Raw genomic sequence first — 22609 nt, forward strand, 5'->3', positions numbered from 1 at the left:
CGTGCATCATTCCCTCAGTTTGCCTTGAGACGAATTTCAATATTGGACTTCCTGCTTTCAATGATGTAAAAATCATCATTTTACATCATTGAAAGCAGGAAGTCCTATTCATGGGTTTCATTGAAATCCGTATTTCTCCCATCTCAAGGCAAACTGAGGGAATGATGCACGACCATTCAAAAACATGACTGGTTTTCTAAAGATACAAAGCTTAATGCTAATCGGTGAAGTGTCCCTTTAAAGAAAACATTACATATCACTGAGGTTGTTTATCTCAGCAAGGGAAATTGAAATGCTGGGGGAGATACAGGCAGTTAGAACTTTGGATGTGAGTGGAGGTGAACAAAGGTGAACCTAAAGCCCTCTGGCGCTGTCAGCTATTTTTAGGCGTGCCAAGGAAGAACAGCTGAAACACTTTCAGTTCCATATCCTGGTTTAACTTTGTGCTTTCGTTTTCTAGTAATAGGCTACATGCATCTACAGTAGCACATCATGTCATGTGCATGCTAGCAGGGAAACGTTCTCACCCTAAAATACAAAATGCGTTTGAATAGAGAATGTATAATAGGCCTACTCTTACTAGGCCTACTGATCGCTTATTTACCTCAAGTGCATTCAACTGAAAAAGATGATGATTGGGTTGACTACACAGACATGCTCCATTACGATGCAGTAACTCAACGCATGAGAGGAGGGGTAAGATATCTCTTTAAGCAATACTAAAGAGTTTTTCGTACCTTAGAATAATGTTTTCAAAATTATTTCAGCGGTTCATCAACTCGGGACAGGGTGAACGGCACATCTGCTTGCGGCCCTCCATCGGCTATAACCGCACTGTGTAACTTTAGGGTAGTGTATCTGTTGTTCGATGAAATGAGACATCAGAAACCACAAATTGTACTTGCTTCGATGTCGCAATACATTATACTTTCATAAAATGATGCACCATATTCTACCTTGTCTGTTTATTTGCTGGATAAACAAATAGCGTGTGTGTGACAGAGGAAAAGTGCTTTAATGGACAGTATTTTACAAAATAATTGTGACCTATTGTCAGGTTTATTCCCGATTTTGTTCGAGATATGCAGTGACTCCCTCTCAAGTATTTCATTACGCTAGCGTTTTTGTTTTCGCTTCCTGCGATATGTTATTTTAAAAAAATATGGTGTGAACAGTGCATAGCCTAAGCCCCACACCAGGCAATCAATTTCTAGAGAGGATAGTTCCGGTCCTTGATTGTGATGCCGTTGTAAAACCCAGGATAAACATACACCTTGACGCATTTCGTTCTCTAGTTCCACACAGAGACCTAGAGAGGGACACACACACACACACACACACACACACACAAATGAACGGCAACATATGTGTCTTTTTTGCTAAGGATGATCCATGTGCAACGTGCTACAAGAAATACGGCTTATGGGCCCCAATAGTGGTGTTAAAGCAAGCACCAGCTGGTGACCTCCAGAATATCGGCCTGACTTTTCTACTAATTATTCTGGTGAGCATAACATTTATCCTCAAGTTTACTTTTCTGTCACTTCTTGTAAATTCACATGCATAATTTGCCTTCAAAACAACACATACACTGGACTGGCTATGCTATGCACGGGGATGTGTTTTACAGAATGGATTGGATGTTTTTGTTTGTATCCCTGCACTACTCAGGGTGGTCTCTGCATCAGGGCCCTCCGTCAGTGGGGCAACCAGAGGCCCCCTCCTCCTGCCGCAGTGCCCCAAGCCCAGGCTGCGCACCGGATGGTTGTCGGTAATGAGCGTGGAACGAGGGATGCCGACACCCAGACCCCTGAGCAATGGATAGCGCAGTGTCAAGCTTTGAGCCATCAAGAGATCCCACTTGAACCAGAGGAGATACCACAGCGTCGTCAACACAGACACGAGGATTCATCTGATATACCAGAGAACCTGTCCAACACTGAGGGTCACGCGGTGAGAGCTCAGACAGGACCAGTTGCAGCAGACAACAGACAGCTCCGAGCACAAGAGCCACATGTAAGTTCATCATGTCCTCAGAAAAGTTAATTTACAAAGCAAAATAATGTGTGGTAGTTATCTGCTACAAACAGGCTGTACACCTGTTTAACGGACATCCACCGTATCAGAAATCATGTTAACTCACACTTGCTCTTTTATCTTCCCAGGATCCTGCACCATATAGAGGAGAGAGTGACGGTGGAACAGACTCGGACAGTGAGAGATACTGTAGTTCTCACTTTCCAGTTCCTGAGACCACAGAACAACAGCAACGGCCAACTCCAGAACCATTTTGAGTGTCATTGTCCACAGATGGTAGACTTGGCAGGACGTGGACGTTTGCTTAAACCAAAATACATGCGCACCATTCTGCAGTACCACCTCAAACTGTGAATTACTGTATGCCAAAGCACTGCCAATTAAGCACTGAGATACCGTCAATACCTCCATGAGGTGCGCATACAGGTCTGCCTCTAGATAGATAGATAGATAGATAGATACTTTATTGATCCCCAAGGGGAAATTCAAGATGTGAAGCAGCACTGTATATTATCAACAGCTCTGGACTCATGGGTTCAAATGAATCACTGGACAATGTAAAGGATACCTACAAGAAAAGAAAGATCTGTAACAGTTTACGTCATATGTAAAGTTCACCACTGACTACCCACTGTAAGTCAAATGAGAAATTTCATGACTTTCCCTTCACTTTCCCAGACATTAAACCCTGAATTTCCATGATGTTCTTTATAATGAATGGTACAATATACCGACCAATGATTTCAGAGCGGCCACGTGGGGTTCAAGACCAGGAGATGACTAAATGGGCATTCTTTGGAACAAAGATATTCCAGAAATTCCATGACCCATGGGAACCCTGAAAGTTGGTAGGGAAAAGTGTAGCATAAACAAATGCATGTACTCTGTAAGGCAAGTCTAAGCATCACATTTAAAACCACACCAGAGTTATCCACAAACAAGGTTTTATTCCTTGCGTGCTTCAAGATGTTAGGTACAAAAGGGTATCAGGTTGCTAAACATTATGGAGTTCATTGTTTTACCAAACATATTACAGAATTTTCTCATGCACACACTCCTTACACACATACGAACAATTAAAAAAATATAATTATAGAGAACTGTACCTTTCTAAATTCTACAATGAAATCTGGTGGAAATTAAAAACCTTAAAGGAGAAATTACGTGGCAGTATACACTTATAGGATGAAAGGAAGAAAAACAAAAATGAAATAAGCCAAAATAAATATACACAAAACTGCAGTCAAGTATCTAAACACTTTGATACATTATGGGTTAGAGTGGAATACTAGGCAGTGAATGTAAAAATAAAAACATAAAAATTGACTGACCAATTTCCCAAACACTTACAGTACAGTACTGTTTGTTCAGAAATCGGGTCAAAAGATGGAACCTGAGTTTTAGAAAAAATGTGCCGTTTTCACAAAAACAGCCATTTTCCCATTCCACGTCCAGTTAGTTTCCTGGAAATCTTCTAGCGCTGAAATATAACTGACCCACAAACTCTTTGACGGTGTCAGCACAGCTATCTATACGTATATACCCGGTGTGGACGTGCGTGCTCTGCAGTGCATGGGCAGTCTGTGATGTGCCGAGCCGCGTTGGCGTCTGGGGGGGGGGGGGGGGTGAGGACGGGCACTACAGCTGGTGGCAGCTGGCGCTGGCGGGCAGGGTGACCCGCTGCTCGTCCATGCGCTTGGCCTGAGAGCGCATGATGAGGCTGAAGAAGTCCTCGTCGGGCACCGTGGGGCCTTTGCTGGGGGGTGGTGGGGGGGCACAGCGCTGGTCGTCCAGACGAGAGCCCTGGGCAGGGAGAGGACGGAGAGAGAGAGCAAGAGCTAAATAACTAAATAACATTCAGCAGTGTATATAGTAAACTGGGAAATGGTTGAAAATAGTGAGCATCGCCTCTTTTGGCACCATGTTATCTGAAGACGGTTGTCGGGGAGGGTGGAGCCAATCTATATGGATCCCTGCCCTCGACTCCTTTCATGGCACTGTTTAATACCAAGTACTGATGTACAATTTTTACATATTTTAGTCAGATCAGGAATGATCGTTATCCTTAAAAGTTCTATAATTAAATTATTGTGCCGTGTACTAAATGGTTCCGAATCTGTTCTGGACTAACCACACAGTCCTAACCACACAGAATAAGTGTGCTTAAATCACTACTGGGCAGCAAACAAATAGAGTTGTGCATCCTGAGAGATATTTGTCCTCGGTTTAAAAGGTCACTCTTTACCTGGCACTTGACCAGCATGTCGAAGAACTGGTCGTCGGGTTCGTTGTTGTCGGCGCTGGCCATCAGCTGGTTGAGCACGGCTTGGCTCCTGTGCTGCGTCAGCCGCAGGCCCGGCAGGCTGCCGCCCGTGCTCGCGCGCTGGTCGTCCAGCCGCCGGCCCTGAGTGCTCGCCACCAGGCTGAAGAACGGCTCCTGGCCGGGGGACGCCTCCGAGAACGCTGCGGAGAAATATTCATCCATCACTGTCACAGCTGTTAGGATAGGCTAGGGTCACATATGGTAGGGGCACTGACGTACAGGTGGGGCTTCAGTGATGTCGCTACCTGTGGCTAATTTATGTTAACTGGGACACCTGTCCATAGTCCTGGCGTTACAATCAGTTTGCAGGCCTTTGTGAAAGATTGGCGGCCTGCTTTCCCCTTTTCCAGTGAGCAAGGCAAACTGGAACATTTTCGTTATTTTGGATTATCACACCACCACAACCAGAACTGAACACAAGAAAGCGACGCTTTGGCTATCCAGGAGCTATACCGGGACAGTGAGAGCCACAGGTAAGTGGGCTTCAGCTGATAAATATACTCTAGACAGCGATGCTTAGCTTAGTTTGGATGCTTGACGTCTAGGCCATCTCATAACACAGTAATCTACAGTTGCATTTACAGTAAAACCAAAACCAAAACCATACTCCTCACATCGAAGTGGGCTTATGGTCCTGCAAATTCAAGAGTACCTGGAGATTTGCCAAATTTGTTCAAGCCAAACCACAAAGGGGCTACTAGCTACAGTAAGAATGAACAACTTGTCTCTTTACTGAAGGGATCTAAAGACAGCAGCTGATTAACAACTCTGGACTGGTATCCCATGCTGATCTTTCCTAAATTGCTTCTACATTATATGATTTATGCGTCGACCAGATCACACAGAGGAGAAGACGAAGTTCAGCTCAAACAAAAAGCGAGAGAGAGAGAGAGAGAGAGAGATGTAGGGTCTACACTAGATGGCTTAGATGGCACATTTCCCACACTGATCTTTCCTAAACCGCTTCTATATGATCTTTGTGTCGACCAGATTATGTAGAGAAGAAGAGGTCGTTCAGTTCAAACAGAGAGAGAGGGGGAGGCAGAGAGTGAGAGAGAGAGTGAGAGAGAGAGAGAGAGAGGGAGAGGGAGAGAGAGTGAGAGACTGGAGAGGCAGCTCACATTTCTTCATGCCGGTGGGCGGTGTCCGCGAGGGACTGGACGGTGCAGACGCGCTGCTCTTCCTGTCCAGGATGGCGCAGCGCTGGTCATCCATGCGGTTGCTCTGGAAACGGCTGAGCAGGTCGAAGAAGCTCTCGTCTCCCAGCGTATCCACGCTCGCCCTCTGAACAGCAAAACACAACAGACGTATAAAAACCTTAGTCTAAATAAATAATCACGATAAAATCTTTTACTACCTCCGCCAAGGAGGTTATGTTTTCAATGGGGCTTGCTTGTTTGTCTGTCTGTCTGTCTGTTTGCAAGATAACTCAAAAAGTTATGGATGGATTTTGATTACATTTTCAGGGTTAGTCTGAAATGACCCAAGGAAGAAAAAACTATTAATTTGGGAGTGATCTGTATCACCGTCTGGATCCAGGAGGCGGTATGTTTTCTCTTGGCAGAGGTTTGCAGTCTCAGAGTGCTTTTCTACTAGTCTAAGGATCAAATAGATCAGGCCTTAGTGAGGTCACCTTCTGAGGCCCGGGGCCCTGCGTGTTGTCCTGCGTGTTGCTGCTGTCCTGCAGGACTTTGGTGGAGCCGCTCTTGTGCTTCTTCCCTCTGAAGCGGTTCACAAAGAAGAGTCTGGACGAGGACTTGCCCAGGCCGGGCTTGGACGGCTTGGTCAGGATGTCACTGGCCCATTTCTGTCCCTGTGTGCGAGAAGTACGCAAGTCATGGACCATCACACGCTAAAGGATAAAGACATGACAAGAGGCTGATCACAACTAATTGCGACTGTTTCATGAGGAGATGGTACACATTAACGTTTAAGCATAGTCAATTTTGCATATAAATGAAGCAGTTACTGCAACTAATAAATAATGAATATATTATGAAATGTCATAACACAGTTTGGAAGCACTTACATTGATCTTGTCGGGAGTGAGTTTCATTAGCTCCAGATTCTCCATGCTGTGGCGTCTGCTCATTCTTGGCCGTGCCCCTAAAAGAAAACACACAACACTACTGAATCAAGGACCCTAAAAGAAAACACACAACACTACTGAATCAAGGCCCCTAAAAGAAAACACACAACACTACTGAATCAAGGCCCCTAAAAGAAAACACACAACACTACTGAATCACGGCCCCTAAAAGAAAACACAGAGACTACTAATTCAAGGCCCCTAAAAATGAACTAGGTACTTCAGAGTGAATATGAAATTAGCCTCTTAGTTCTGACAAATACAAAATAACCTAACTAACCAAACCTACCAACTTGTTGCCTGAGATTGCTTAGTATTAGTAACCAAACATTATTATACTTGTAGTGCCATAATAGTAAGTAAGCTCTTTATTTGTCATTGTAATAAGAACAACGAAATTGACACCAGCCTGTCCAGAACAGGATAATACAGCATGATCATAATCACAATCATGCTGTGTGGCAATAGTCAATCTCCATGATATGTTGCAAAATAGAAGATATTTGAAGAAGTATTAGTAGTGGGTTTGGAATATGAATTAACGTTAGAACTATATTCAGATATTTTGATTCTGGTCGAACTGCCATGGTCACAAAAAAAATATCAAAGAAATAGAGAACAGACAAACGTCTTGTGGAGCCCTCTGAAGAGAGCCCTGATCATGGCCTGACAGTTTATCCAACTATATGAGCACATCTGAACGCTAACAAGAGGATGAACACCACACAACTGGGGTCTTTTTGTGTTCAACAGAAGTCAGCAATGCCAAATACTAACAGTTTTTTTTATGATCAGATGGATGCACATGGCACAGAAACCAGCCTCTGCCGGTAAGCGGTGTGACCTGTGGGTTACCTGCTCGGTTGTAGTCGATCTCTTTCTCTGACATGACGGAGTTGTTGGTGCTGTAGCTCAGACCCAGCACCATCTGCAGGTCGGACACGTTCATGCGGGCCGTCAGCTCTCCGGTGCGGTCCCCGGTCTGGAGTGACCACAAACCACACAGCAGGCCAGTCAGAGGCACGCAAACGCACTCATAGTGTTCAGTGAAAATCACAATAACGTGAGGTGAAGTCTGAGAGCACAGGCATCAGATCAGAGTGTTCATATACAACAGCACAGCCACAGAAGAAAGCGTCCATGTGGAAAATGGCCGGTACCTCTTTGCAGATTTCTAGATGTTTCTCTGCGAAGTGCATGGCTTGATCATGGTTTCCCAAGGCTGTGTGCGCATTCCCTAAACTCCAACAGGCCCGGCCTTCTCCGATCCTACGGGGAACGAGCACACACCTTCATTCATCTCCCGAGCACAAACAGCACCCATATTGGTATACATAGATAACGTTAAAATATTTGGCAAGACTTCCATGGAGTGATGTGTGTGTGTGTGTGTGTGTGTGTGTGTGTGTGTGTGTGTGTGTGTGTGTGTATACAGTACCTGTCGTTGAGGTCCTGGGCAATGATGAGGTGTTTGAGGTGGTAGTCAATGGCCCTCTCGTAGTCGTGCAGGAGGGTGTAGGTGTTTCCCAGGCTGTAGCAGGCCTGAGCCTCCACTGCCCGGTCCTTCAGCTGCCGAGCCAAATGTAGCGCCTTCCTACACACACACACACACACACACACACACACACACACACACACACACACACACACACACACACACACACACACACACACACACACACACACGTAAAACACACAGTCAGACAGAACGAACTTAGAGTTCAACGTCTTGAATCAGTCCGTACCCTTTTGTCAGTGCCCATTTGTGTATGATTTGACTCACAAGGACTACTATATTCATAATACCACCCTTTTAATTACATTGACACGGTTTCCCTTCTCTTCAGCTCAGCTTAACAGGTCTGCCAAACATAGCGTTATGAGGAAATCACTTTTACCCACACCCATAGAGCTATATTTACGCTACTACACAGCAAGCTAAATAATAAGCAACTGCTAGATCTGGACTGGTGTCTCTATAAAGATCACTGGTGAAGTTTGTTGGAAAGAAAAAAAAGTTATAGGTTTTTTTTTCTTTAGAAAGAAAAGCAGAACTATTAAGTTTGCCAGGCCCTGAAGGTGACTTTTAAAAAGCAAAACCCGGGCGAAGAAGAGCGTTTGTTTTCTCAGCCCGGCGGCTGGGGGGCAGAAAAAGCCTCATTACTGGGTGATGAATGAATGTCTGGCTCACTTGTAGTGTTCTGCTGCCATTTCAAATTCCCCCAGGAAGATGAACGCGTTGCCCAGGTTGCAGCAGGCTCGTCTCTGCGCTGCCCGGTCACCGAACTCCTTCGCTATGAGCAGCCGCTGGGCAGAAATAAAGGCAGAGCACAAACAGCACTCCTGTTAAAATCCTCCCGACAATAAACCTCAAATGGTGTCTTTTGGGAGCACAGATTGCCGTGTTTGGACGTTTTGTTTTATATTGAAGTCTCTCAGACTAACAGCAGCATTGTTAGCAATGGATGTGTGCACATTTATTTATCAATAAGGTGATCATAACGGTATATCTAAGGGTTGATCATCATCATCATCATCATCATCATCATCATCATCATCATCATCATCATCATCATCATCATATGTTTTAAAAGGCGTTAAATTCACACCTGTTCATGGAACGCCACTGCTCCACGGAAGTTTCCCAACAGGTAGTGCGTGTTACCCAGGTTACCATAGGTCCGGCCTTGGGCTGCCCGGTCTCCAAGCTCCTTCACGATAGCCAGGTTTCCACTGCACCATTCAAACAGCACACGCACCACAAACACAAAGCTCAGCTTTACCCATACAGGCCTGCATTTTGAAATGCATTGATAAGGCCCACTCTGCATGAACACACACATTGTAGTTCTTGTTTAACTCACCCATCCAACACCTACATGACAGACATACACACACACACACACACACACACACACACACAGACACAGGACTCACTCGTAATAATCTGCGGCTCTTCTAAGTGCTGTCATGACCTCCTCTGGGAAATCTCCTGGGTCAGCCCCGCTCCAGCAGATACTCTTACCCTTAGCATGGTACACATTCCCAAAGTTATAAAGTGCTCTCGCCTTGCCGACCTGCCGAGAAAAGCAAAAAAAAGAAACACTCTTAGGAAAAACAAAAACATTGGGTGGACCACACCTAACAGACACAACACCAGGAAGCCGTATGTCTGAAAATAACCTGTTTCAACTCCTGAAAGGAAACGGATATCTATCACATTTAGCCAGCAATGGGATCCAACCACACCTTAATGTGCAATATACTGTACAGACACAATAAGAAGCTAAATCAATTGCCCATGGACCTTCTGGAAGTTTGCTCATTGGCTAACTGACAGATCCTACATAGATAGCAATCACGAGACACACCTATCTTCATAGAAAACAAATAGCATTTAAAAACGTACACGAAGCAGAGTTATCCAAAAGGGTACGTACTATCGTACTATCTACTCATAGTTTACATCAGATTTTTGTAATAAGCTATGAAACCCACATTCATTTCAGCAGCTAGTAAATCCCTCTCAACATTCCACACATTTACAGATAAAGACCAGGAATTCCCCACCTTATCGTTCAGGTTCTGGGCTATATCCAAGTGCCTTTGACAACAAACAATAGCTTCATCAAAGCGCCCCAGTGCCTTCAAAGTGTTTCCAAGGTTCCCACTGGCTTTGGCTTCGCCAAGCTGATCCCCGATGGTCCTGAGAGAAGTACACAAGAGAGTTCATTTACAGACAATTTATTGAGGACCAAGCCATTCTCGGCCAGAACATCTGTTCATATTTACAGAAATTCACAGAAATGTGTTTCTTCTCAGTGTCTGTTCATTTAGTCAACAGATTCATTGCATGTGTGTGTAATTTTGTGTATTCATTCTTGTGTCATATTTCATGTTGTGAAGCGACACATTTTCTCAAGAAGGACACATAAATCACAAATGACTTATGCTTGAGAGAAAGCCAAGCCCATTTCCAAAACACCACAGGGTTAGCACGAACAGTGTCAACTTCAGTTGTTCAGTTTGTCTACAAAGGGGAAAAAATGTAAATACTGTCAGAAAGATGGCTTACCTGGTCAGGGTGAGGTCGTGGTGGTGGAACTCCAACGCCTTGGCGAAGTCGTGCAGGTGAAAGTAGGCGTTGCCCAGCTGGCTGTAGACGGCGCTGAGCACCTGCAGGTCCTCCGTGCCCACCTGGATGGCCGCCTCGAAGAACGAGACCCCGGCCTGGTAGTCGCCCATCTTGCAGAGGCGCTCCCCCTCCAGGGCCAGCTCTAGGCAGGAGGCCTCCATCCTGGACAGGAGAGGACACACACACACACACACACGAGAGACGGAGCTACGTCAACTCCAGCATGCGGAGTGGCACCGAAACATCACCCGTCAAACACTAGAAACCACTGTTCTAACTCCCAGAACATCACACGTCTAGCTGCTTGCTGCCGCAGCGTGGGCTAGTCCTCCAGGGGGAAATGTTGCCACGATGTGAGAAAAGTTCACAGTCTGGTAACAGTTCGTTGTGCACTGTGGACTAAAGGCACATTGTAAATGAAAGCAACAGAGGCAAGTAACAGAGGAACTCACAACAGATTTTAATTTCCCTCCACTTTCAGCCAAATACTCTGTCCTCTTTCAAACTCCGCCTTCAGAAGGCATTTAAAAAAAAAAGATTAAATGCCACTACTGCTGTAATCGTTTCCACCCACACATAGTCCACATACAGTCCACATTCCCCCGTAGTTGTACACTACTGCAACAAGGGACTTAACGCTTTGAACCTTGCCCCTTGAAGATAGGGTGGAGCCTAGATATGTGGCTTCAGTGGTGTACAATTCCTTCCTTGACTGTTGAGAATGTTAGGCCTGGAGTGAGTGTTTAGGGAACTCCTACAGGAGGTTAGATGGGGTTAAGCAGCCCTGCAGGCTCCTAATTTGTCAAGAGAAGTGCACCTTTAATCACATTGTAAGACTTAAATAATAGAAGACTGGAATAATGTTTTATCTGGCCGATTATATGACCATCAGTGGTCACACAACAACAATTTCACTCATACTTTTACACAAGTTACGGTAACATTGCAGTTTAATGAGAAGCTCCTCTACGTTCAATTACAGACAGGCAAATTACATATTTATGACAGTAAAAACATGGACCATTATTTCAAGATCTGGCCTTCTCTCCATATGTATGGCACTGGTTGCATGAACGCACGAATATCTTGGATTTATATTTAAAAGTCTGCCTTGGCTGGAACTTAGAGTAATTTGTCAAGTTTTGCGTGCTAACCATGTCTTGAGAAGACTACTCCCAAAACAAAACCACATGGAGTGGCACTTCTACTTCCTGTAACTTCTGTGCCTTGGACCGCACTCAAGAGAGAAAGTTTAGAAAACACTGCCTCCTAATCATAGTAAGTGCTCATGCAGCACTTGTTTCTGTAGACTATTTTTTTCTTCCTCGGGCTCTGGTGTGCCTGGTGTGCTTCCTGTAGACCGCGAGGCCAACCCAAATGACAGGCTAGCCTTCCTGAGGAGCCCAAATGGAGCGTTCCCTTGCCCGACGCCTCGCCTCCTTCATAACAGCTAGCCAGCACAACGTCTGAGGCCAAGGAGACTGAATTCCTCAACCAACTAAAAGCATCCTAACCTCCAGTTTAGCACATCTAAAACAATGTGGTATGTGGCCAAGTCATACAGATTTGTGGAATGTATTTCAGGAAAAAGTATAGGTTAATTGTACCCTCTATATGCAACCCGATGTGATATTTATCATATATGTTCATGCACAGCTCTTTTGTGCCATAAAACAGGCTGTAATTGATGTGCAGTCAATCCAATCTAGCCTTGATCTGTTGAGCCTAAACACATTAACTATTAGCAGACTTCATTGTCTAAGCAGGACTAAATATTTTTTCTTAATCAGGCACTCACAAACTAGCTGAAAGGAGATGGGCCTATTGTGCTTTAAAAGGTTCTTAGATTTATATTCAGATTTCCAACCCTGCAGCACAAACTACACAGTAAACAGCTTTGGCGGCAACTAGTCTGTTTATCTATTTTTATTTGGATCAAAATAAATTAAAGGACGCAATAAAACTAGCTGCCAAACACCTGTTTACTGACTGGCAGGGCAGTAAATTTGGCATTGTGTTTCCACAGGCCATATGCCAGTCGATGGACCCTTATCTGAAACATGGCTTATTGTACGCAGGATAAACCCCATTGTGACATATGAGTAGCACAAGAGCAACACAAAGTCTGCATGATACATCTCAGAGATGAGCCAAATGAAATTTCCCATTAACAGGACAGTGAGAACGGAGGAGGATGGTGCAAAACCTGAGCTGCTAATGTTCTTTAGGTTAATAAGGACACTACGATAAACACACGGACACTCTTTCATCAGACACAAGACTCAGAGAGATACTACAACGTAGCTAATCAGATTGAGGCTTTTCTGAGGATTAAGCTTGTTGGAGAAAAAAAAAGGAACAGAAGTGTTGCCATTTCCCATTTAGATCAATAAGCAAACTGCAAACCCAGAGAAACAACAGGGTTTCCTTTGCCTACTTTGCTGGGCTAGAGACCAGTGCTAGGACCCTACCTGGTGTCATCTGGCTCGACACAACTACAGAAGCACCCTGGGAAGCACTGCAGCATCTAAAGCGCGTCAGGGCCTTTGGGACCACGGAACCTCTGGTCTGCGGCGGTCTCCCTGGAGACGGCGGGGGGCGATGTCCACTCAGACGGCAGTCCAGCACGACCGCGCTCGTACATAGACATACTTTAGGCCTGTAGCGGCATCGGACTCTAACACAACCAAGTATCACCAGCCAGCCACTCACTTCAACTGAACTTAAAGCTGATGTATATATTATACAAAACAATGCTTGAAACGAATAAATTCAGGATCTGCTGTCTGCTAGTGCTAATTGAAGTTTTAGAACAGAGCTGACCTTCAGAGGCGGCATCGTTGTTGTTGAGAGGGCAGGAGAGGGATTGGGGAGAATTGAGCCGTCAGCGTTTCGGGGATAATCTAAGATGACCCTTTCCCCTAGCCCGTCACCTACAATTACTTCTTTCTCTCTCTCCCTCATGCTCTCTCTGTCTGTCTCTCTCTCTCCCCCATTATCTTCCCCCTCTTCTACCCCCTCTCTTTGTGGGTACTGGTGATTAGACAAACTACTAAGAGGTGTCTTACAGGACAATGAATGGTTTTGCCTCTAAATGTTTGTTTTTGTCTACTGTACAATTCTCGGGTCACAGAGGAGAAAAAAACAACCCAACCTTGAGATCATTGCATGTTTGTAAATGTCCTTCAATTCAGTTGCTACAAAGCTGACTAAACCAATTTTCATTTTTTTCCCACACATTGTTTTGCATGCAAGGTACACTTCTCTCACAGGAGCCAAATTTACATTAGAGTGTCATTGGTGTTTCAAAAGCTCAGTGTGACAATGTTATGAAAAGCCTACCAGAAAGTCTATGATCATCCCAATAATCTACATTACAATACCAAAGACACATCACAGAGGATGTGTTTTGTGAGCCAGCAGCACATCAATAATGTATTGAATAAATATCATACCGTACTGACACCCTTAGAATCAGAATCCAATTGTGAATTGACACTTAAATAATCAAGCCTAATTAAGGCGACTCAAAAGGGGCAGATGTTTGCATTAAAATGCAAAACTAAAAAAACAACAAAATAAAAAACAAGGGAAATAATCATAAATATTTGAGCGGGACATTAAAAATGGAGTGAGCAGAGCGAGGGACCCCTCGGAGTAGCCCTACAGAGGAGCACCTGGTGCATCCCCGTCTCAGCGACTGCATGGAGCTCCACGGAATCAGAACACTCCTCCGTAACCATGGTGAACAGGAACAGCTGACTGTTTTGAATGTTTGAATGGACATCACTTTGGGGGGCAAAGTATTAGCACATTTGGAATCCCTGTAGAGAGGTGTAACAATAGCGTGGGCAAGGAAACCATCCCATTCGGTTCATTTGACCACATCTCTTAAAACTCGCGTGATTAAAACACAAAACCCCTGAGAACAAAAAAGCATAACAAAATATGCATGCCTACCTGTATCGGACATTGGAGGACTGGTCTTCACTTCGCATGCTAACCAGAGAGCCATTGGCATCCATTGAAGGGCATAATAAAAGCTGATATCCCGAAGAAGATCCGAAAAGTTGGTCAGACATTTGCCAAAGGGAGGGCAAAGGGAAAAAAGACGTACAAAAAAAGGCCTGCTGGGTGGTCCAGGTGAAGTAACATTGGGTAACTTTTCAGTCGAGTGTGGGAGACTGGTTTAATATGTGTCCTCCAACAGTGCTACAGCTGAGATGGGGAGCCCAGGCCGGCGGGGTCACTAAAAAGAGTACTGGTTCTTCACACTCCTGTGGCTCAAGCGCTCTTGTGCGTTTAGTGCTTTTTATTCCCTCTTCTGCACGTCTCTGTAAAGGGAACACAAGATGCTGTGTTTGAAGCCTCAGTCTGAGCGCATAACGCTATGGCAACACCCACCAAGCAGAGTGAACAAGCAGAGTGAATGCAGGCAGCTGCGTGTGTGTGTGGTGTGGGGTGGGGTGTGTGTGTGGGGGGTGTGTGTGTGTGTGTCAGAATCCAGACTGTGTATCTAGGCATGAGATGACTCCAGCGAGAGATGGCAAGTGAAAGTGATGGAGTGAAAGTGCTTGTCTGCAACATGTCAATGTTTCCACCGTATAACCACTGCTAATGACCTAATTGCGGGACGAATAAAAGCAACTATTGTTCTACTCTCTAAACATGGGAGCAAGTGATGCGATTAGGAGCAAGTGAAGCACAAATATGGCAAGGATACTTAACTGTAAAGCTTGGGAAAGCCTTTCCCATTTTTAACCCAAAGAGAAATTTCATCCAAAAAATAAAGAAAGTTGAACAACGACCAAAGGACAAGATGAAACCAGTTCTTGCCTACAATATAGCATTGGGCTCCTTGGAACAAAGATTGTCTACAATTTGTTTGAACTCACCGCCAATATGCAATTTAAGTTTTATATGAAGCCAACAAACACTGCAAAGAGTAATCTCACAATGCTGAATCAGTCTTGGTGTATTGTAAACACAGTTTACATGGCTTGACATTGAAATGATTAGTCTGATGAGTCATATACTTCCTAATCCATATGCTTAAGACCCAATACAGTCCTGCTGGCTGAAGGCTTTAGCATCTTTGGAAATTCAGAGAAACGCAGCTCGGCCAATCACGTCACGGCTCATAATGCACTCCACATGGAGTCCTAGGCCTATAGCTCTGAAACATGAACCTCTACGCTTCAGGTAGTGCTGACGAAACCCCAAATGCATATGATTCGACCCACCCATGAAGTGAACACACAAACACACTGCTGGAAACTGATTCTATGTGATGACTGCATATAAAAAATGGCACATATTTGAAAGTAAAACAAATACACAATACAGCATGATTTGCAAAGGCCATGCAAGTATGCATTTACCTAGACTTAAAGTCTTTACTGAACCGGCAATACCGGTGTCCTGTCTTCCAAACAGGTTATCCGTTTCCGACACTACGCCAACCATGAGCAAACGTGACGCTGTTTATTTAGGTTGACTGAGGCACAGGAGAGTAAGCACACACCCAGTGAACCAACACCAGGGGAAATGACAGAAGGGTTACAAAGGAGACTTGCAAACTGGCTAAAGTGTTTTTGTTGGGGACACAATCACTCAACTGAATCCAATGAGCGCATTTGCCCTGACAAGATGGGACACGAATTGGACTTGATGACTAACCGACTCAACAAAGCTATTCAAAAGCCATCAACTGCCAAGAGCGCAACACATCAATGAAGAAAATAATAAATCATGACCTTGTTTTCTTTCTATTTTGGTTCATGCATACAGTATAAATCTTGACGACCTGCTTTTTTCTCCAGCAACCAACCGTCGCCCAAGACTCGAGGGCAACAGATAAAATAGAAGAATGATTTGAGAAAGGCTTTCGATACTTTATCGACAAATGCAGTGCTTGAGGAGTCAAGGAGAATGAAATACACTCTGAACAGCCTTGAGGTAGCTGCTTTTGATGTAGGTTTCCTATCAACAAAGCCACAAGAAGAAAAGCACACACACTAATAGAGAAAAGGCCCATTAGGAGAATTCACCAACAACCCAAATGCTCTCATTAGTAGGTGTGGCTGAAATATATAACGCTACTGACTCAACAGTGTTTGTCAACAGACTTTCACAATGCAAGGAAGGACCCAAAGCAATGCCCATGCAAGCAAAAACCGGATATCCATAATGCCAAAGAATAAATTATACTAACCTGTAGTAGTAATGCGTTTTGTTTTCTTAGTCCTGAAAGAAAAGAATATAACACATTAGGCTGGAGAGGAAGGCATAATATAACATCACCATTAATGATGTTTACGTAGAGAAATATTAACTCTCATGACTGCTGTCGTCAGGGTTCAGAAAATTGACTGATGTCAGGCAAACAACTACTTCAGAATGAAGACTGCTTACCTAGCTAGACAAACATTAATAGGGATTTCTGGTCTAACATCAGCTGTTAGCTAGTACAGTGTACAAGTTTCAACAAAATTGTCACTGCTATGAATGTGACTTGACTGAACTCAGAGATGCAGACATTATCAATCGTAAAAAAAATACGGTGCTTCGAAGGACAAGACTAGACTAAGGCATGCCATTTAAACTCAATAACAAGTGATTAATGAGTTACGTTTAGATGACAACTTACTATACGCGACTTCACTTAAGATTAACTTTATTTAACTTAACGTTAATATATTTGCTGTGATATGCTACAACCAAAGATTGTGGATATCTCTAAGCAAGGTACCAGGCGTTGCTTTTCAATGGGATTGAAACTGCTTTCCTATGGGATTCCATAGACAAGTTGTTATAATAGTTTTGAAAAGAAGGCGAACAGCGATTAGTGCTACATGCCGCTGGTTCTTCTGTGGCAAAGATCATGACCAAATGAACTTTGTCTTTTGGTTTCTTTTCAACATATGCTAACCTAACCTCGTCGCTCGCAGTTAGCTGGCGTTAAATGGCAATTGCTAATGTTACTTACCAGACGTTAACGTTAACTATACTTTCCGGAGCTTCCCACGATGTGCTTCAATATCATAGATTCCTCCAGAGACAAGTCACTTTATTTTTACGAACAAAATCATCCATATTATAATAATACCACTAAAATAGTAGTTAGTTCAATTACGATTTATTGTACCGCTCTTTACTCATTTCCCTAAACTTTTTGCTAACGACGTTACACTTCGACGAGAAGACCAACGTTGCCGTAATCATGGGGCAGCGCCAGCGCTAGCGGCTCTGTTGTTATTCCACCAGCAAATCAGATCGAAGAATTCAAAGATGACCACGCCTTCAAAGAACTACCTACTAACCAATCAAATTTGAATGCACTATCTTAATGACAGAAAAAAAAAAGTGAAATGTTGCATTGTAGCCTAGGTGTAGGAAATTATTTCCCTGCATTTTATCAAACATCGAACATGACATTAAAACCAACATTTCTAGAGCGCCTCGCTCTAAAGTCCTTAATCAAATCCAAAGTTCCAGAACGCTCAGCTCTAGAGTCTTTGATCAAAGCTGCAGAGAAAATTCGATGATGTCGTTACCCTAGCAACCAAACTCCTCCCCGGGTTGCTTTACCTATCTCATGTCTTGTCCAGACGTTCAGCGATAGAGCATGCTGTATTATTGATGAGGGTAACAGTAGGGACATCCACCTGTGGCTTAAGACGCGTTTAAGTTAGTAGTACAGTGAAATGCCTGGCTGCTGGGTCATTTTGTTAGGCTACATGAAATACGCGGATGAAACACATGTCAAGAGGATGTTCTGGACATGAAGCTCCATCAACGTTAATCTAGCCAACTTTCAAAGTAAGTTGACTGGCTGCATGACCTAGGCTATAGGCTAGCTTAACCTACAGTAGCCCTGGTTTGCTGTTAGTATTCTCAATTGTATTGATGTAGGCTTAGGTCCACGATATCCTATTTGTCAAGTTACAATGGGTGCATTTTGATGATACATTTTAAGTTTATTATCGCTCTGTTGCACTGTCTGACTGTGTTATGCCAGGACACATGCATAGCAGGCTAGAGACAGTAGGCTAAACTACTGGGGGGAGGCACAAGTTGGCTATATTAAATACTATTTGAGAACAATGCATGTCCCTCAATAATTGCTACTATTTCTCACCCCCTAGGCTATTCTGTTTACCTTTCACTGTTGCTAAGACATGAATAGGCCAACACATGCAGAACCGAATTGCAAGCACAAAGAAGTGGTAGGTTCAGTCACAGCCTCCAGAAATGCCTCAGGACGAAGCATGGAGGAAGGACCAGAAAACCTAGATGACAAGTCAGAGGCTGACGAGGAGAGGCCTTCCTCAATCTTGTGGGAAAGGTGCATTCAGCAGAGTATATTTGTGGACATAAGTGAAGATGACAGCCTGCATTTCAGTGATCTGCAACCAGGCTCTTTCAACATCTGCCTCAATCAAGACTCGGAAGTGTCAGAGTCCAGCGTTAAAATCAGTGGTAAGACCTCCTTATACAGTATATGAGTATTGGATTAGGGTTGTATGATCGCTTCTGATTGCCAGTGCACTAAGAAGGAAAGTTAATGGATATCACTGGACACTGGACCTGATAGGTTAAAAGTCCTACTGTACTTTAACCCTTTAATGGTGAAACAAATTTCTCTCAGGTTGTTTTACAAGATATTTGTTTGATTCCTAATCTTTTACCCTAAATTACGATGATGTGCATTGTGCTGACCTGTACAAGCATCCATGGTGCTGCTTTATGCACATCATACCAAACTAACACTGTTTTTATTCATAATTATTAGATCCCGACCGATATATCGGCCGGCCGATATTATCGGCCGATATTAGGCATTTTCAAAACTATCGGTATCGGCCGATAAATATTTTATAACGGCCGATAAATATGTTTTAATTAAATAAAGGAAACCCGAATATTGATCCTCCATTCACATTTCTAGTGTTGTAATTACATGGCATTCCACCAGAGGGCGCATCTTCTTACTGCAAGACACGCACTCTGCTTGACTAGTTAGTTCTACTTCCTGAACAACGATAACAAATTGCAGTTTGCGTGTTCATGGTAGGATGATTCTCACGTGAAACGTAATTCTAATTTCTTCTAAAAGCCTAAATAAATGCAAGAATGTTTATCGGACCTGTTTGATTTTTACTGCTGTAGGCTAACATTAATCTTAAAGCCACTGGTCACAAAGTCCAAAGCTAAAATAAATTGAACGTTAGCATTGGTTGAGTGCTGGAGGCTAATTTGAATGTTGTTGTATTTGTAAAACATAAACGTGGTAATACTGAGGATAGCCTATTGATAGCAGCACTGTAATTGTCTCTTCCCGACCGTCATCCCGTTTATTTTCTGATCATGAGGGGAGCTAAATTAGTTAACTACAGGCTGCGCCAACATTTAGCCAGAGAGAGTTAAAGCGGAGTAATGAAGGATCTTTGATTTAGCTAGTGGAATTTAGCCGGTGGAAGTAGTATTATGCATCCTTAAAAACACCTCTGTTTGCTAAAACTATTAAGCTGCTGTTGACTTGTTCACAAAGATCACTCAGACTGTCCATGGTGGTCCTGTCAGTGCTGTCAGTGAGTGTAAACTGTTACATTAAGCTCACGAAGACGGCACTGCATTTCAACGAAGGTGTTTACACCAAGCATGGTTTACAAAGGTTAAAGGTAAAGTAAAAATAATATTTTGTGCAATGGTTGTTATCAACTTTAAGACCACACTACTTATGTAATTTAAAAAAATACTGTAGGCCTATAAGAATGTTTTATTAGGAAACCAGATGGTTAGGCTATTTAAACAGATAACGCCCCACCTTGATCAACATTTTATAGGAGAAAGTTTTTAAATTATGTTGGCTAAAAATGATTATCGGCCAATATATCGGTTATCGGCTGTTGAAACTCTCAAATATCGATATCGGTATCGGTCTTCAAAATCCCATATCGGTCGGGCTCTAATAATTATTATAGTCATAATTTCTTTTTTTACCATTCACGTCTTTGATTAGCAGTTGTATGTTGGAACACCTGTCTTTTCATCTCTATTGTATTGTGATCAAACAAATTCAATAAAGACATTTTACCTTCTTACCTTCCTTCTTCTTTTCTCTGTCTCTGAGGTCCAGTCTCTTTCGATTGCTAGGGTTCTTTTTGTTTGGTTCTTTCACCTAAACATCTAACATCTGGCAGATCACTCAAAGCTCTCTGTTATCTTTTTATTTATTTATTTATTTATTTTAAAGAAAACTCAGAGCTGGACAGTTCAGATGAGGAGGATAAGGAAGTTGCTGAAACTAGTGTCACTACCACCAGTGGTGGATCTGGGACAGACAGCAGCAGCGTAAAAGACAGTGCAACACATCTGTCCCAAACAGCAGGGAAAACTCCTATGAGCTCTAAGAGAAAGCAGATGTGGGGATATGATGACGATCCTGTGAACACCAGCGATGAAGATCAAGAGGATCTTCCATATGATGGTGACCTGATAAAACAAGGTTCTCTTAATGATCCTCAAAGAAACACTTCCGACAAAGAGGAGCAAACGATGAACAACTGTGAAAATATAGATGAAAAAACTGTCACAGATTTAAATATTTGTTGCGCTTTGAGCTCACATGAGACTGGCACAGTGGACAGTCAGTTGCCTAATTCTGGAGTTGACGGTGCTCTTGTAAACAGTGCTGATGGAAAAGGGTGGTCTACTGATCAAAGAGAGCCAGAGGAGGCTGTTCCCACATCAAACAAACCTCAACATGTAAGAGGCACTATGATCTCAGACCTCTTACTACGCCACTTCACACAAGAGCATTTGCTGAACGCCACCGTGTTCATAGATGCCGAGACTCTTCCAGATGTTTCCTTGATGGAGAGCTTGGATGACACGATGGTGAGCATGGTCTCTCAGCTCATCCCACGCCATGAAGAGACCGAGTCTGGTCACAGCGACGAAGACAGAGACGATAGCCAAGACAAAGAGGGAATGATTAGTGGAGACGGCATCTTAGAAAAGTCAGAGCGAGGGGATGCTAGCGGTCATCTGGGCTCTGGGTCAGAGAGACGCTCAAGGTCTGAGAGCGAGCGTCATTCCTCAGAGTTGAGACAAAGATCCAGCAGTCCTCAGCCAGCTAATGCAGAGGACTGCGTCCAGAGATGCCCTCTAGTCAGGACCAGGTCCTTCAGTGAGCTGAAGTACGGACAGGGACAGGTACACTATCCTCTACCAGACTTCTCCAAGGTGGCACCCAAGGTCAAGATCCCCAAAGCCAGCGGTGCCGTGACGTCTGTGTGCCCATCTCCAGGCATCCTGAGGGCCCAGTCCTCTCCGGGAATGCTGGCCAAGTCCTCAGCCTCCAATATGGCCACCATGAACGTGATCAGCAGGGTACTGGAGGATGCCATACCACCTGCTGAAAAGGTGTTTGTCTTCAAAGAGCAAGAGATGTGCCAGGGGTCTGTTCACCACTTGCAGGTAAGTTGTCAGAATTAATATGTTCACATTTCCTCCTTAAGTCTCTGATGGGGCTTAATGCAAATCCACACCACCCTCCTTACCTCATTATTTATTTATTATTACTGTACCTGTATTATATATGCATACAAGAATGGCTAATAGGCATGTGAGTACTGTAAGCTCTCTTATCTTATTGTTTTTCAAAGGGGCTAAGATGTCACAGAGCAGTTCTCTTCAGAACATTTTTGATATATGCTTAATTGGGAAATGAGTTTTGAACATGCTATAATGTAAGCAGTAGTATCAGAGAGGGTTAAATAATATTAATGAAATATCTTTGGTAGTATTTATTACATAAATTGTGTGATATTGTAGGCTTGTATGTTGTAGTCAGAAGTGTTCTGAGTATTCCTCTTTGATTTTAGGTGGAGTATGACAAGCTGGTCACCAAAAATGCTGAAGCGGGAAACTTAATTGATCAGATGAGGCTGGGTGCCAATGTAAGCTTTTTAAATGACCTCATATGTCAGGGATACTAAAGATATATTCCGTCTATTTT

General features: G+C 43.5%; 2 protein-coding genes across 3 annotated transcripts; one reads left to right on the plus strand and one right to left on the minus strand.

Moving 5' to 3' along the window:
• The first annotated feature begins 230 nt into the window (after positions 1 to 230).
• Positions 231 to 2739, plus strand: LOC134101510 (uncharacterized). Its single transcript, XM_062555237.1, has 4 exons — positions 231 to 696; positions 1385 to 1504; positions 1672 to 2016; positions 2166 to 2739. The coding sequence occupies exons 1-4, from the start codon at positions 541 to 543 to the stop codon at positions 2292 to 2294; spliced, it is 750 nt and encodes a 249-aa protein (XP_062411221.1). The 5' UTR covers positions 231 to 540; the 3' UTR covers positions 2295 to 2739.
• Positions 2740 to 2964: 225 nt separating this feature from the next.
• On the minus strand, positions 2965 to 17804 carry gpsm2 (G protein signaling modulator 2). Of its 2 annotated transcripts, XM_062522027.1 has the most exons (16): positions 17573 to 17804; positions 16799 to 16830; positions 14545 to 14918; positions 10525 to 10746; positions 10020 to 10155; positions 9387 to 9526; positions 9059 to 9182; positions 8641 to 8756; positions 7888 to 8043; positions 7610 to 7718; positions 7305 to 7431; positions 6390 to 6466; positions 5994 to 6173; positions 5482 to 5644; positions 4283 to 4500; positions 2965 to 3840 (listed from the first exon to the last, which is right to left on the minus strand). In XM_062522027.1, the coding sequence occupies exons 3-16, from the start codon at positions 14664 to 14666 to the stop codon at positions 3676 to 3678; spliced, it is 2055 nt and encodes a 684-aa protein (XP_062378011.1). In that variant the 5' UTR covers positions 14667 to 14918; positions 16799 to 16830; positions 17573 to 17804; the 3' UTR covers positions 2965 to 3675. The 2 variants fall into 2 exon arrangements, with proteins under 2 accessions (XP_062378011.1, XP_062378012.1); XM_062522028.1 differs by lacking the exon at positions 14545 to 14918.
• Positions 17805 to 22609: the final 4805 nt, after the last annotated feature.

This window comes from Sardina pilchardus, chromosome 2, assembly GCF_963854185.1.
Source record: "Sardina pilchardus chromosome 2, fSarPil1.1, whole genome shotgun sequence".
NCBI classification, from domain to species: domain Eukaryota; kingdom Metazoa; phylum Chordata; class Actinopteri; order Clupeiformes; family Clupeidae; genus Sardina; species Sardina pilchardus.

Excerpts from the sequence above, each read along its gene's own strand:
- LOC134101510 (XM_062555237.1), top strand. The coding sequence starts at position 541 with ATGCGTTTGAATAGAGAATGTATAATAGGCCTACTCTTACTAGGCCTA. Across the intron at positions 697-1,384 it reads CTCAACGCATGAGAGGAGGG|GATGATCCATGTGCAACGTG; the intron begins GTAAGATATCTC and ends TTTTTTGCTAAG. Across the intron at positions 2,017-2,165 it reads TCCGAGCACAAGAGCCACAT|GATCCTGCACCATATAGAGG; the intron begins GTAAGTTCATCA and ends TTATCTTCCCAG.
- gpsm2 (XM_062522027.1), bottom strand. The coding sequence starts at position 14,666 with ATGTCTGACCAACTTTTCGGATCTTCTTCGGGATATCAGCTTTTATTA. Across the intron at positions 10,747-14,544 it reads TCCTCCAATGTCCGATACAG|GATGGAGGCCTCCTGCCTAG; the intron begins GTAGGCATGCAT and ends TCTCCTGTCCAG. Across the intron at positions 6,467-7,304 it reads GATCGACTACAACCGAGCAG|GGGCACGGCCAAGAATGAGC; the intron begins GTAACCCACAGG and ends GTTTTCTTTTAG.